This window comes from Trichosurus vulpecula, chromosome 8 (genome assembly GCF_011100635.1).
Source record: "Trichosurus vulpecula isolate mTriVul1 chromosome 8, mTriVul1.pri, whole genome shotgun sequence".
Taxonomy (NCBI): Eukaryota; Metazoa; Chordata; class Mammalia; order Diprotodontia; family Phalangeridae; genus Trichosurus; species Trichosurus vulpecula.
The window spans coordinates 1,880,585-1,896,743 of record NC_050580.1 but is presented as its reverse complement, the minus strand read 5'-3'; the positions used below and the strand labels follow the sequence as shown (position 1 = coordinate 1,896,743).

The 16,159-nt window shown below is 49.1% G+C and overlaps 1 protein-coding gene across 2 annotated transcripts in view; it reads right to left on the bottom strand.

Annotated features, from left to right (window-relative positions):
* STK32C (serine/threonine kinase 32C) overlaps nucleotides 1-15,387 on the bottom strand; it is a 216,547-nt gene extending 201,160 nt beyond the window's left edge. Inside the window, exon 1 of one of the 2 annotated variants that reach the window (XM_036737255.1) lies at nucleotides 15,021-15,387. In XM_036737255.1, coding sequence (XP_036593150.1) covers nucleotides 15,021-15,120 — 100 coding nt within the window. In that variant the 5' untranslated portion in view covers nucleotides 15,121-15,387. The remainder of the gene's footprint in view (nucleotides 1-15,020) is intronic. The other variant, XM_036737256.1, reaches the window with a different exon arrangement.
* Nucleotides 15,388-16,159: the final 772 nt, after the last annotated feature.

Below are 16,159 nucleotides of genomic sequence, written 5' to 3'. Positions count from 1 at the left end.
CCTACTCCCCTCCTTTTGGCTTCTAGTGTTACATAGATGTGAAAACATTTATAGCAGAGAATCATGGGGAACAAATCAATTCCAATCAGCTGAGGAATGGCTAAATAAGTGGCGGCACCTGAGTGTAACAGAATATGACTGCCCCGTAAGAGGTAATGAGCATGAAGGACATGGAGAATCACAGGGAGACTTGGAGAAGCTGATGCTGAGTGAAGAAAAGGCTGGGAAACCAACTCAAACGCTAACGCTGACACGATCTTGGAAATAACAGTAGTTCTTCTGCTTGCCTGGGTTAAGCCCAGGGTAGAGGGATAAGAAGGTGCCTCCTCCTACCTCTTTCCTTGCAGAATTCAGGGCCACAGGTGTGGAACCTTGTCCAGGAGGGTGGAAGTCAGTGACCTCTGGGTCACTTTTGCTACTTTATCTGGAAGGGGAAGGGACGTATTGTAAAATATGGGTGGTATAAAAACAAAAGGGAGTAGTCATTGTTTTCCCTTCAGTTCCTGTGATTTGTTTGTTCCTTGATAATTTTGCCAAGACCAAGAAACTCGTTTTTAAAATGTGGCAACAATCACCCTATGAAGCAGGATCCCTTGGGGCTAAACCTAAACGACAGACAGTTGTAAATTCAATCCAATGAATATTGACTGAACACCTCCTGTGTGCCAAGCACTGTGTTAGGCAATGGGGGTAAAACGCAATAATGCAGAAGGCCCTGCCCCAGGGGGCCTACATTCTCCTGGTGGGGGTGCAGGGTTTCTCTGGTTGACATTGCTGTAGCATTTTATGGCAGTCTGGGTAAGGATGAAAACCAGTCTGTTTGATGAGAACACAGAGTAGGAGAAATCCATGCAAATGAAGACGTAAAATGCAACCATGAATTCCCTGGGAAGCCATTCTCACTATACTCTATTAGCAGTTAACACATTATCAGAGATTAGGTGACAGTGAAGTTGGGCAGGGAGAGGAAAAGAAAGAAACTGGAGAGAGAGAGAAAGGAGAAAGTATCACAGACTCCGAGGATCTCAGAACTGGAAGGGACCTCAGAAGCCATCCAGAAGCCTGCCCCCACCGCCCCCACCCCCACCCCCCACACACACTTTCCACCTCCTAATTTGAGAACAATAATCAAATCGCCACTACCAATGACATCAAATCAACTGCCCTGTGGCTCCTCTCACCATCACTGGCACTTCCCAGCCAAAACTCCTCTCTTGGGCCACCAGCCCACAAGGCTCCCTCCCCACCCCCCCAACAGGATGCTTTCCTGGAGGGCAGAGACCGTCTGCTCTCCTACGTGTGCCCCCAGGGCTGAGCCCCTCGTGCCTGGCAGGCACACAGAGTTTAACAAACACTTGTTTATTCCTTCATCCATCCAGTTCAAACTACATCTGAACAAGACTCTGGGCCCTCAAACTGCCCAACTGGCCATAGCTGGAAGACCTCAAGGGAGAAAAAGCTCACAATCTCCTCCAAGGCAGCCGATCCACAGCTGGACAGCTCCAGGAAAATCTTCGAGCTTGTCTGTGAAAAGCAGCTAGGTGGCGAAGCAGCGGATAGAGCGCCAAGCCTGAAGTCAGGGAAACCTATCTTTGTGAGCTCCAATCTGGCCTCAGACACTTACTGTGAGACCCTGGGCAGGTCACTTCACCCTGTTTGCCTCAGTTTCTTCATCCGTAAAATGAGCTGGAGAAGGAAATGGCCAACCACTCCAGTATCTCTGCCAAGAAAACCCCAAATGGGGTCAGGAGGAGTCAGACATGACCGAAACAACGATAATAAAGTGGAAAGCTCACTGGTCAGTAGCCCTGTTGGTCACTTCAGAAGTAACTTCTTTCTTTATTTCTACCAGTACAATGTGTTGGGGGCGGGGGAAGCTGGGGCAGGGGGCGTATCCAAGGTGTACATTTTTGTACGACCTTTTTTCAAATGTGTATCTTTAATGCCAAAATCTTTAGCCACTTCCCTTCCCAGCCCAAGTCCAGCATTTACCCCTCCCACTCTCCTCAGGCAGCTTCAATTGAAAACACCACAGCAGGCAAATGACTTCATTTGCAAGGGACAGTAGTAAAGATGCCACAGAGTGGGAAGGTGAGGAGAAATGTCAGTGTAAAGAAAGACTTGTGTCTCTGAAATGAATTTCGATGCTAAAATCATAGATTTGGAGCTGGAAGGGACCAATATCTCAATTTTACAAATAAGGAAACTGAGGCTGAAGAAGGTTAAGTGACTCATTCAGGGTCACACAACTAGCAGTTGTCTGAGGCAGGATTTGAACTCTGGCCTTCTTGACTAAGTCCAGCCCTCTACTCACGGCCGCATCTCATTGCCTCTAAATTTGTTTCAAAAGAGCCATGATTGGGGCAGTGAGGTGGCACAGTGAGTAGAGCACTGGCCCTGGAATCAGGAGGGTCTGAGTTCAAATCCAGCCTCAGACACTTGACACACTTACTAGCTGTGTGACCTTGGGCAAGTCACTTAACCCCAATTGCCTTGCCAAAAAACGAAAAAACAAAACAAAAGAGCCATAATTTCATCAGTATGGCAGCTCCCCTCAGTACCACAGGATTCATATTCAATGAAATCAATAAATTGTATTAGGTGCCCCCTCTGTGCCAGGCCCTGTGCTATATGCTGGGGACATAATGCAAACATGAAACAATCTTTGCTCTGAGGGGCTCACACTCTACCACACAGGCATAGATAAGTAGGCAGGGAGCACTAATGCCTGGGGGGGTCAAGGAAGCCTTCATAGAGGAGGTGACCAGATAACAAGAGTATGACATCTGACTGCATGGGTGCAGTGTATGACCCCAGAAAGGAGAAAATGAGAGGGAGACATGATAGAGAGCATCCTGAGTATAGAGGTTGGCTAGGGAAAAAAGTATGAAGGTGGCCAATGGAATGTCAAAATCAGGCAGACTGTTCTGGTGGGAAGGTGGGGTTCATGAAGAGGAGAGTGAAATGAGGCTGGAAAGATGAGTGAAAGCTAGAAGGTTATAACTGATCCTGGGGACAGTGGGAGCCACTAAGTCTTTGAGGAGGGACTGGTGTGATCAGCCTTGGGCTCCAGGAAGATTCTTTTGGTAGCGATGGGGATGATGGGTGGGAATGGAGAAGAGAAACTGAAGCCCCCAATAGCAGTAGTCAGAGCTCGACAAATCCTAGGATAGTAACAAAAGCATTTAGAGGTCGCTAGGTCCTTGTCCCTCATGGGGCACATAAGGAGACTTCGAGGCTCCCAGCAAGGAAGCCTTGCCCTGGACCACAAAGTCCTGACTCCAACCCCAGCATTTTCCCCCTTCTGTACAATGCAGCCCTTTATACACGGAGCAATGAGGACCACCAAGTGCCTCTACGAGAAGCATCCTTCCAAAGTATGGCCACAGAAAGGAAATCCCCCCAAACTTCTCGAAGGTGGATTCATGGTCATAAAACCATTTGGCCTGGGGCAAGACAAGGATCCTTTTAGCTTTAGCTAACTCATCAGCAAAATGGCAATAAAAATGCTCTCCTTACCTCTCTCGGAGGGTCCAGAAACTTGTCGGAGATGAAAGCACAAGGGAAGGCAACAGGAGCACCCAAAGGCGCAGCTAGGTCCTGTGAGAGCTCAGAAGGAACTCGGGCTGTAGAGGACCTCAGAGGATCTCCAACAGGAGGAAGCTCCTTCAGCTCAATGGAGGACAGAGGGGTTCTGAAGAAGGGTTCAGGAGAAGCTAATAAAAGACGCCAGAGAAAAGGCAAAACTGCTCCAGTCACTTCTGTTTTCCCTGCCAAGAATCGTCTGTGAGCCAAAGAGCAGAACAAAATTGGCTAAGAGGAGCTAAGCCCTCAACTAAGGAGCACCTGAATGCCCTGGGTGGATTCAAGTCTCCCGGCAGATGTCTTCAGGGTCTGGGGGGAAAGATATGATTGCAGTCACTGCCAGGGACATGTAGAAGAATGTGGCAAGTGAGAGAGAAGCCACGGGCAAAGACCATCCTGGAGAGCCAAAATAAAACAGTAAAAGGGGAGAGAGTCTACAAACAAGAGGCCAGTGAACTTGACCACAATCCCTGGCAAGGCTCATGCAGACAGAGCAAGCTTTCAAGACAGACGTGTGGAGCAGAGTGGCCAGACCCCAGCAGGCAGAAAGTGTAAGTGCTTCTTGCGTTGTCTCCTGAGTTCAGACCATGTTTCTGATAGAATGCAGGCTCCTGGAGGGCAGAGCACCCAGCAGGTGCTTAATAAACACATGCTGATTTTTTGACTGCTTGATTGAGTACAGCACCTAATTCCTTCAAGTGTTTTCAGAACAGTTAAGGTGGCTGCCTTCAAAGAGTCATCAACATCGCCACACCAACATAGCAGGAGGCCCCCAGCGGACTGCTCTGGGAACCTTCACTTGGAACATTTTAATCAGTGATGTAGACAGAGGCAGAAATGGCACGCGCATCACGAGTGTGTGACCCGAAGCAAGCAGAGGTCACTAGCACATCAGAAGATGTTTAGATCATAACAATCTTGGCAGGTTAGAACAGTGGATGAAGACAGAACAAGATGACACGAGATAAATGTAAGTCTTCTGCTGCATTCAAGAAATCAACTGCCCAAGTCAAAGAGGGCAGGGCAGGGGAAACAGATCCGGGGGTCTGAGTGGACTAGAAGCTCAATAAGAAACAACAATGCGATGTGGCAGGCAAGAAGGGGAATGAGAGCTTAGGCTGCACTAAGAAAGCCAAGGCTTCCCCCGCACTCTGCCCCGGTCAGCACATGTGGGCAAGACTGTGGCCACTCTGCAAACTACCTTTAGGGGAGAACTTGACAAGCTGGAGGGCATCCGGCAAAGATGGAGGAAAATCAAAGGAGACGAGACAATTTAGGAGGGGTGTAGGGACCCCCGGGGCACAGGAGGAACACGGGGAAGAAAGCAAATTTCAGTTTGATGAGAGGAAACACTTCGTACCCGAAGTAGCCTGGGCTGCCTCCACAGGTAGTTGGAGCCCTGTCGCTGGAGGGATCCAAGCAAAGGATGGACAGCTGCTTGTAAGGACAGTGGTGGAGGGGAGTTTCTCGGGTTTTCAGAGTTTTTGGTGGCCTGATATCCTTTCCAAACCAAAGAAATAACGTGTATAATGAACCATAAAATACTAAATATAAATGCCATTATAGCATCAGCATTTCATTAATGAACACAAGTGCCATGCAGAAAGAGGTGAGTCACCCAATACACTTGATGATATTATGGGGCAAGACCTCTGCCCCAAAGGGGCACTGCCCATGGGCCTGGACACGTGCCCAGCCTCGGGACTGAAGATGAATGAACCTGGGGGTGATGCAGTGACCCCTCATGCCCCTGGGACCCCGGCTGACTGCGTAAGAGGAAGAACAACCCCACCAGGAAGCTTCACTGGCTTTGTGGGCCACAAGCAGGGATTTAGGAATTTTGATCAACACAACGACGAACCAGAAGTCCAGAGAACTCATGACGACACAGGCTGTCCAACCCCTGACAGAGGCCGGATGGAGTTGGGGCAGTTGGAGACATTTTATTTTGGGACACAGCCAATGCATGGTTTGCTTGACCTCACATTTATAAAAGAGGTTTTATTTTTCTTGCTTTCTTAATTGGGGGAAGGAGGGATGGAGAAGGAGAGAAGGCAAATCTTCATTTGCAAAATAAAAATTAATTTTTAAAAGATGGAGAACTGTGGAAAACTGGCTCTGCCTCTTTGGGGATGTGCCCAGCACTTTTCATCACTTCTCCTTCCTTCCTACAAGAAGGGCAGGGGATTCTTCTCCCCTCACACTCTCCCCTGCTTCTCCCCCAAAATGATGAGAGCCATGAGTGCCTGGCAGCTGGGACATGAGCCCCTGGAAGGCTTTTCTGTCCTTTCTTTCCCTAGGTACAGGTAAATAAATAGCAATCCTGAGAAGGGAGTGGGATGTGATCTCCAAAACATCCTGCCTTGGAGAGAGCACACCCCCACCAAGAGGATTCTGCAGCAAAAGGCCTTTAAAAAGTCCCTACCATATCTGTGCAGATCAGGAGAGTTGGAGCTTGGGGGTCACTCTGACAGTTCTGATCTGAGATGAAGCCAAAATTTCTGGCAAGCAGTCAGATGCCCAAAGTTGCCTTAACTTTTGGGAAACTCCCCTGATACGATGGATTGGGTTACGGGGCTTTTCTGTCTCTGGGGATGTAAGCAGACCATCTCTGTTGTCAGGGAGTGAATGATCTCTCTGGGAAGATGAGAATGAGAGAGGAGGAATGGTCAGACAAGACAGACAAAAGGGAAGAAGTGTAGGAACAGGCATGAAGAAAGAATAGCCCTTGTGGAACAGTCATGAAACCATGAGGGATGCAAGCTCTCAAGCTGGAAGGAAACTTAGGCTATCCTGGCCAAAAGTTTCCCTTGGGCAATGAGGAACTGAGGCACAGGGAGACGGCAGGGAGGGGGCAGGGACCCAGAGAAAACCTCTGATGTTGATGTCATCAGGCCAGGTAGTGCCTCCACCAGTAAAGATTGAACCCCCTTTCAGACAGAGCAGATGGCTTTCAGGAGCATCTTTGTGGGACAGAATCCTTTATCTGAGGTCAGCTTCTGGGAACAAGCCTGCCTCCTTCACCTGGGCTGGCCAGTCCACCCAGGTTCAGGATACTCCTGGGCCTGGGCTCTTCTGGGGACATTTTCAAGATCCTTTGGTCATCTCTGGGCCACGAAGAAGATGTACATGGAGTCAAATTAAACACCATTTATGAAAAGGTACAAAGAAAGGCAAGAACATGGTCCCTGGGGCCTCCTCAAGGGCAGGTCCAGTGGGGAGATGACATGGAGACTCCAGAAAACCTCAAAGATGATCCCAGAGAGGCTGGTAGGAGCCAAGGTTCAGAGGAGAGCGTCCGGGAAGCCCTGTGGCTGTGCGCACTTAGGGCAACCAGGAGAGCATTGTTGTGTTTTTGATCACTCTCCCAACTTTTTATCAGCACTGGTTTGGGAGTCACATGACCCGGGCTCTAACCAGCCTGGGCTCCTTCACAACCTTCACCACCCGTGGGCCTCTCTGGCCCAAGTTGTATGAAAAACAGGAAGTGTGATCTCACACCTGTTCTGCAGGCTCTGAGCTGTGATAAAATCTGGTCTCCCAAAGCATCACTCATTAATAATGATGGACATTTCAGAAGTCCTAAGGAAGGTACTATCAACATTGGTATCCCCATATTACAGAAGAAGAAACAAGCTGAGAGACATCGATTGACCAGCACAGGGTAATAGAGCAGTAAATGCGACAGGAAGGATTTTAACCCAGGTCTCCAAGTCCTGCACTCTAGCCAATACCCCACATGCCCCACTCTCTTCTTCAGACCTGAGACAAAGCTACTGCCAAATTCTGACATTATTTCTGAAATAGTTGGCTAATTTTTTTTAAGAAAAAGAGGCTTATTTTTAGCATTCTAAAATGCACATCCAGATGGACAGCTCTAAGATGGAGCTGAAATGTGCTATGCTAAAAAAGTGGACTGTCAGTAAGTTCATTCTTTCCCATGCGTTTTCAGGAATACGGGTGGGAAGGGGGCCCTCCTCCACCTCAGACCGCTAGGGGCTGGGAGACAGTTTCTGACCTCCACCGCACAGCTGGGGAGGTGATGTCCAGGGCTTCAGAGGACACAGATTGTTGCCTAACAGGGGCACCAAGGAAAATGCAGTGACATTTTCCAAAGACACTGTGTCTATCTATACACAGGGCTTGGAAAGAAAAGCAGACACTGGCTCATCTGACGGAACGAACATTTCACATTTAAATAGGTCCTGGCCCCTCTCACCACCACCCTGGGGAGGAAGCGGGTACACCTATAGTGATCCTCTTTTTTCAGCCAGATGTTGTTGACATCCCTTTTCAAAGAGGTGCCTGGATATCCACTCAAATTGAGTGTGCCCAAATGTGCCCCACCCAGCCCAAAGAAGCTCTTCCCTGGACTGCCGTGGTCACCTTGGCTGTTCCCCACCCAGAGGCCGCTCCCCAGCCAGAGGCCGCTCCCCAGCCAGAGGCTGCTCTGCTGGTGCTCGGGCAGCACAGTTCTGCCCAGGCCACTCTCTCCCTCCAGAATCTTTGGGGCCCCCAAGGTCAAATACAAACTGCTCCACTTTGTGCTTGGAGCCCTTCCTGAACGTGCCTCCCACCCAACTTTCTCTCCAGGTTTATCATGCTTTGTTCTGCTCCATAGTCCAGCCCAACCAGAAGCTCACATCCCACCCTCCCACGGCCCCCTTTCAGGTCTCCACTTCCCTTTATCTCATCTCATCTCAGGTGCTACATCCTTCAGAAGGCAGTGCGAGACAGTGGAAAGTCTGGCTAGGTGAGTTCTTGGACCTGAGTTCAAATTCCACCAGTGCGGGTGCCTGCCTTGACTAATTCACTTAACTTCTCTCAGACTGGGTTGGTAAAATGAGAGACTTACATGGTCACAATGGTCCCTTCCAGCTAGAAAACAATGATCCTGAGTCCTTGATCCTCCCCCTTCCCCCAGTTTTCTCTCATCTGATATTCATTCATCTGTGCATAAGTTGTACCCTCCCAAAATGTAAAGTCCTTGAGCACAGGGGCTGTTTTTCACTTTTTGTCTGACATCCACAGCACCCGACACGGCGCCTGGCACACAGAGGCTCAATAAAGTAATTCTTAGTGATTTTATCTTTTTTGCATATTTTTGTTGACAGTTTTCATTTCTTTTTTTGATAACTACTCTTATCCTCTAACCAATTTACTATTAAAGAATGACTTGGTCTTACTAATGTGCTGGTATCAATTCTGAATGTGATTTGAATGGTGAAGTTTTGTCAGGGATCACAGAAGAGATTTCAGCACTGGAAGGGGGCATGACAACCTCATGAGATGATCTTTGGGGCTGGAAGAAGGGGGAAGGGGGAATCCTGATAAGAGATTCCTTCCAACCCTGGCCCTCTAGACATGCTCGGTTCTTGGTCGCTGCTCTGACCTTCAGCGTCAGACACCCAGGCTGTCCCACAGAACTGGCTTGCCCCATGATGCACAACAGGGCCAAGGAGGTGTCTCTTTCAGATTCATCTGATTCTCTTCTTACCTCTGATATCACAGTGATGATGTTACATGAGGTAAGGTTTCCAATATGGATGGTTCCAAATATGGGAATTCTAGAAGAGACTTGAGGGTCCCAGGAAGCTGTGGGGCACAACTCAACAGCAAAGAAAGCCTCGCCCAAAAATCTAGGCCCAGGAAATCAGAACTTTCTGGGCTGCCACTGAGGTTGAGTTGTGCTCTCTCTATTTTCTGTTTTGTTAATGCATTTTATATTTTTCCAGGTAGCCACCTATTGCCTTTAAATTCTCAGTTTTGCTAACAATTGTATATGATGGTTTTGGATCATTGTCTTCTTTTTCATTGTGAATTCACTTTCCTGATAGTTTGGTAATTTGGGTTTACTTTTTCTTTTTTAGGTACACTCACAATCATTTATCATCACTTGTTAGTTACTTTAAAAAACTTAGTTTTATCCTTTAATGCATTTATTTTCAGGTTTATCAATTTCTCCTTAGATTTTCAAAATTTCTTCTTTTCTGCATGGTGTGGGGCTAACGTGGGGCTACTTTCAAAAACTTCATGCTTAATTCATTAATCTCTGTTTTATTAATATGTACCTGTAGATAATTTTCCTCCAAACAATGATATACCTACATGTCTCATTCTTTTCACTCTCTTCAAAATTTTATTATTTCTATGATTGTTCTTTGATATTCTTGGTCTCCAGATGGATTTTTACCCTTTGCTCATGTTTCCTGTATTGAACATTTCAGTGAGGAGTTATAGCATACAAGGAATGTGTTGAGTATCTCTGCTTTTCTACTAATTAGAAGAGAAATATAAACTCAATCTACTCGGAAGCATTACCTCACATCCAGCAAACTGAAAAAGACAGAAAGAGCAGATGCTGGAGGGTCTGCAAGAAGATGGGCATAGTGATACACTGTCCACAGGACAATTAATTGGTCCAACCCAATAGTGTGGAAAAAAATTTTGAATTGTATAAGAAAATGAGCATAGACCAGCTAAACAAAGCATGGCATAGGAGTACAATGGAATATCATTCTGCCACAAGACATAATGACTTTGAAAAACTCAAAGAGGGGCAGCGAGGTGGTGCAGTGGGTAGAGCACTGGCCCTGGAGTCAGGAGGACCTGAGTTCAAATCTGGCCTCAAACACTTGACACACTTACTAGCTGTGTGACCTTGGGCACTTAACCCCAATTGCCCTGCCTTCCCCACTCCAAAAAAAACTCGGAGAAACTCAAGAAGACTTGGATATGCAGGTGCAGAGTAAAGAACGCAGAGCCCCAAGAACAAGACACACAGCAGCTGAAATAACTTTTAAAAAAAGAAACAACCCTGAGACAACAGAGTTCACATCCAGTGGCCACGGCCGGCTGGCTCCACAGGGCTGATGCAGCAAACTGTGGGCATGGAACTCCTCGTCACTTGCAACAGGTCCATTCAATAATTTTACTTAATTGTTTCACTTTTTAAAATATGAAGATATTAGGGGGGAAGAGAGGAGGGCACATTGGGGAATAGTTAGACAATAACATCAAAATCCATCAATAAAACCATGCTTGAGGAGCTGAATTCTTCTCATTCTGCGCTTGGGTCTCAGGGAACACCAAAGATTCAGGACCAGAGACCCCTAGAGCTGTGGGAGGGGGTGGCGCTCAATGGCCCAGATCTGACATCCCACCAGCATTTGTCTGGATATTCATGCAAAAGTTTATTACAGCAGCAGCTCTGCTGGCTTACAGGAGGCAGGGACCTTGAATCTCAGGGGAAGGAGGTGTTTGTTGGGGCCCCCACTGAAGAAGCACATGGTGACTCTGCACCCAGGCTGGACCTGGAGGAACATGCCTCACGGTTGGTCAAAGGAAGGCAGTCCCCTCATACTTGGCTGCTGTGGTCACCAAGGACACCAAGAGCCGTGAATGCTCACACTCAGTTTTTTTCAAGCTAAATTCACCTGGCGCTTGGTTAAATTACCTTCCTCCTCATTTTTTATAAATCTCATGTACTCAATTTGAAACATTAATTGGCTTTTTTATTTAAGAAAATCGTCACAAGGTCTCAGAGGTCTCCATGGCAACCAGTTGGAACCGGTAAAGGCAAGTACAGCCGCACAACAGTAGGACTGCTTGAAATATCCTCAGAAGCAATATTGAAAAAGAAAATAGTCATAAGGGAGAGCTGGTGAATTCACAACACCAAGTTAAACGTTATTAATGGAAAATAGAGGAGAATAGCTCTGGCCGGTGGGTCCTTCATTGAATATACAGACCCTTCCCTCCCTTCTCTAACAGGTTTCCAAAGGAGGCTCGTTTGATTGATCTCACACATTACAGCATCTCTGTCCCTCCATGGCCTTTAATCCACTTGTCAAGACTGCACTTTGTACAAGCACCTGTGGGTGACTGACCAATATTGCCGCTGCTACCAGGCTTGACTGCCTGGAGCTGTTTCACCAATCACCAATTTCTGTTTCTTATCCTTTTTCCAAGCCCATTATATAATACAGGCCAAGCTCTCTAGTTACCATGTGGCTGTGAGAATTTCAGCCCCAACATCCTGCGCTCAGCTGCCAGGCCCAGGAGCGCAGTGTGGAGTTTGGATTGTGGAGGGCAGAGCGCAGGCAGGGCCTGCAATGTGCAGTGTTCCTAACTTTTCCTGGTGATTTCAGCACCCACTAGCCCAGGCCTAATACAGAATTCAGAGAGCTGGAAAATCTGCAGCCTAATGGGAACAAAAGTGGACAGCTAAGTGGCTCAGCGGAGAGAGGGCTGGACCGGGAGTCAGGAAGACACATCTTCCCAAGTTCCAATCCAGCCTCAGACACTCATTAGCTGTGTGAATCTGCTCCTCTCAGTTTCCTCAACTGTAAAATGAACTGGAGAAGGCAATAGCAAACATTCCAGTATCTCTGCCAAGAAAACCCCAAATAGGGTCACAAAGAGTCAGACATGACTGAACAAAGATGAAAAGTGCAACGAAAAGTTAATTCACAAATTCGGCAGCAAACATTACTCTATGGCTCCATCATCTTTTTGTTTTCTTAATGAATTCCTATGTTCTGGAACATAACACACTGCTGCATAGGGAGAAAAATTCTGGCTCATAAACGGTGGAAAATAGTCTCTGTGTTAAGTCAATTAATTCTGGCTGTTAACTGCCTCTGAGGTTAATATGCAAAGGTAAACACTTCTCACCACCATCAATGCCTAGACCTGCTTTGCTGTTCTGGACTTGGAAGAGTTTCTGGGAGCTCTTTCCCTAACCAACTCGAGCTCTGCTTCCTGCCTGTTCAGTAGAGATCAATCATTTGTCTCTGTCCTCTTCTTCCTGGGGGGAAGGGTGCAGTGACTGGCCCTCCGGGCATCATGGATCTCTGGAGACTGACAGCCCCAAGAGGAATGGTTTGCCCAAAGTGCACCCATCCTGAGTGACGGGCAGAGCCAGGATTCCCATCCAGCTCTTCTTACCCTAATCTCATTCTCCTTCAAGAGAACCTGCCATGGGTCTCCCTTTCTCTACCCCACTTTCTTGTCCGTCATCCTTTGGAAACACACCAGATATCGTTGGTCCTATAGCAAAAATCTGCCTGTATGAGATGACATATCAGAGACTTCTGGCCTTTAGGATAAAGACCTCTTGGTGGGCCCTCCAACAGGTGATCCTTAACATGCTTTCCAGCTTCAATCAGTGCCTGGCATGTAGTATGTGCTCATTAACTGACTGATTGCCTGACTAGGACATTGGGCAGTCACCCCTCCTGTGTGACCCCTTGGCTCTAACACAAACCGCACGTCACCTTCATGTTTTTGCTTGGAATAAACCCCACTGTGTATTCCGGACTTTACCAAAAGTAGCGCTGGCCCTTGATTTATTTCCTTTAATTTCTTATTTATCAGAATCAAAGAGCTGGCCTTCTTTCCCACTGACAGGAGGCTCTGATGAAGGAGGACAGCCCAGCCCAGCTCCTCCAGACGCCTGCACATGAACACTATGGATGTTAACTATTTTGAGAAATGTCCAAAAAAAAGCATGATGCGACCCCTTTTCATTTAAACTGCAATTTCTATTGTCCTGTTTGAGGTGCTAGTCTGGGAGCCTGAAGGGGCTAGATTCCTCTCCCTGCTTGGAATGTGGGACTTGAACATTCCTAGATGGGAAACAGAAGGCACCATGGCTCCCCTGGCCCTGGCATCCAACCCAGTCTCCTCAGGCACCTATTCTTCCCAGCCTTGGGCTTCCTGGCTTCCTTCAACTCCCCACTAAAATAGTACCTTCAAAGAGGCCTTTTCAGAGACTCTTTAATGCCAGGGTCCCCCTTCTGCTGAGTATCCCCGATTTATCCAGTGTATCTCTCCTTTGTACCTAGTTGTTTGCATGATGAATGCCCCATTCAAATGTGAGCTCTTTGTGAGCATGGGATGTCTTTTGCCTTAACCTCAAATCTTAGGAAAGTGCCTGGCACATAGTAGGCACTTAGTAAATGGTTGCTGACTATTAGCATTGGATACAATTCAGACCCAGGGAAGTTTCAGGAAAGGTTGAGGATGGGTTGGCAAAAGCAGATGCAGCCAATGTGACTTGCTATGATGCTGAATTCACTTCGCCTGCCAGTGATGAAAGTTCATTTATTTATCTAAATGGCAAAGACAGAAAATGGAGGCAGATCAGCCGTGTGGTACCCAGGCTCTCACTGCAGATGCAGATACAGAGACTAGAGCCAGGTCCTGGCCCCACTGTGGAACACACAGCCAGCTTCTCAGCTCTGCTCATGAGCCTGGGAACCTGACCATGTTGGAAAGATCTGGGAAGGGAAAGCCAAGGCCATTCCACAGGCTGGTGGCAAGGCTGACTTATGCTCCTCACACTCAAGAGGGAGAGAAAGCACACATGAGAACTGAGCCCAAGTCCATTCACTTGGCAACAGGCATCTGCCAAAGAGTGCTCAAACTGGCCTGGAGGGCTGGGGTGAGTGGTGAGGCTCCTTCCACACATATGGGGAGAAAGAAGATTTGTCTTTACAAAGCCCAACTGCTAGCTCAACAGGATTTCTCCCCTTGAATTCCCAGACAAGGGAGTCCAGTCAGCTCTGGAAATGGGCTTTGCCTCCACAGACAATCCGTCAAAAGTGACACCCTGCCTACAAATGACAGGCATGCTGCCAGCAGTATACACAGTCCTAAATACAGACCCAGGAGGCATGGAGTGAAGGCAGAGAAGTAGAACTGACCTTCTACCCAGACCAGACCATGGCTGACTGCCTGGCTTTCATTCCCCTCTGAGAGCTCCGGGCTAAATGAACCCACACATCTCAAGGACTGGCCCACACAGACTAGTCTGTAAGGCTAAGCGTCCACTAGCAAATTCCTCAAATAGGGTGGGGGTGGGGGGTGGGGACTGTGTGCCTAGGACAGAGGAGGGCAGCAGTTCCAAGGCAAGTCAGCTCCTACCAAATAACCTAGGATGGCCCATCCTGTGTGCCGTTTACCTCAAGCAGAGGAGGTTTGAGTGTCAGAGGGGGCAGGATGAAGAAAGAAGAGGGAGGAAAAGAGAGCTAGAGAGATGTAGCCTGAGAAAAGAGAGACAGAAAGACAGATATGTGAGAGAGAGAGAGAGAGAGAGAGAGAGAGAGAGAGAGAGAGAGAGACAAAGACAGAGACAGAGACAGAGACAGAGAGAGACTTCGCCAAGTGCTCCCAGGTCCTGGGACTCGAAGGGGGACAAAAGAGCTGAATGTATATACCTTCCTCTGTCCCCAGCGGACCTCTCACATGCCCAGCCCAAGAAAGTTAGAGCTGCCACTTCCGCTGCCGCTGCTGAAGCCCCTGCCTCAGACAGCCCCGGCCGGGGACAGTCAGCCGGCCAGCCATACCGGAGACGTGTCGGGGAGCCTCGCTGCCAGCCGGCCGCCGCCCAGTGCCCGCTACCCCGGTGCCCGATGCCCGGGATCACTCACCATCCTCTCGCTCGTCGAACACCGGCCTCTTGGCCGCGGCGCCCGCAGAGGACGAGACGGACGCTCCCATCCTTTTTTTCCACTTGCTCCAGTGAAACATTGGCGGCCAAGGCGAGCTGGCATCCCCGCCCGCCCGCCTGCCCTCCCCTCCTGTGGCTGATGCGGGCACAGTCGGCCGCCTGGCCCCTCCCGGAGGGAGCTGCCCCTGAGCGAGTCTGGAGATGAGCGTGCGTGGTGTGTGTGTGTGTGTGTGTGTGCGCGCGCGCGCGCGCGAATGTGTGTGATTGTGAGCGCGGGGGCGAGCAGGAGCAGGACAGGGGCTCGGGGCTGCTCCAATGCTCCTGGCCAGCCCCAGCTCCGGCCGGGCACACTCAGGGCCAAGCCGACTGAGCCCCGGGCAGGCGGAGCGTAGGGGCAGGGCGGAGGGAGGGGAAGGATGAGTGGCCCCGCCCAGCACCCTGATCTGTTAGCTCTGGAAGGGAGGGGACATTAGGGAGAGCGGGTGCAGCCCTGGCCCCCTCCCCTCTCCCCGCCCCTTCCTCACTTTCTCCTCTCCCCTCCCCACCCCCGTCCGCCTCCTCTCCTCTCCCCTTCCTCCCAGCCCCCATCTCCTCCCCTTCCCTCCTCTTTCTATCTCCCCCTTCCCCCTTTTTCTTCTCCCTCCCCCTCTTCTCTTCTCCTAGCCATCCTTCCCCAGCGACAGAGTTCGGCCAGGGGCTGGGAAGGAAAAAATCACAACGAGACCGTGTGAGAAAGCAGAGTCAGCGGAAGCACCCCGCCCCCCAACAAGGGTCACCCTTTTCTCCCCCTCCTCAGGACAAATTCTTCCCCAATCTGGAAATGTTTTGCCTGGAAAGGCTCTTGCAGAGTTTCTGGTTCAACCCCTCCCCCATTTGACATCGGGAGAAATTGAGGCAGCCACGTGAGATTCAGAGAATTATGCCACGTCACACAAGAAAGTGGCAGAGTTTACCCTCACTTTTAAAGCCCAAGGCAATGGCCCCTCCCACTCCTACCGAAGCATCTGAGCCCAGCTCCTGCCTACCTGCCCAAAGACACCGCCTGCACCCGGAACGTTCCCCAAACACAGCTGGGTCTAAATGGGCACGCCGCAGGTCGGCCCAGACTTGAGGGGTAGG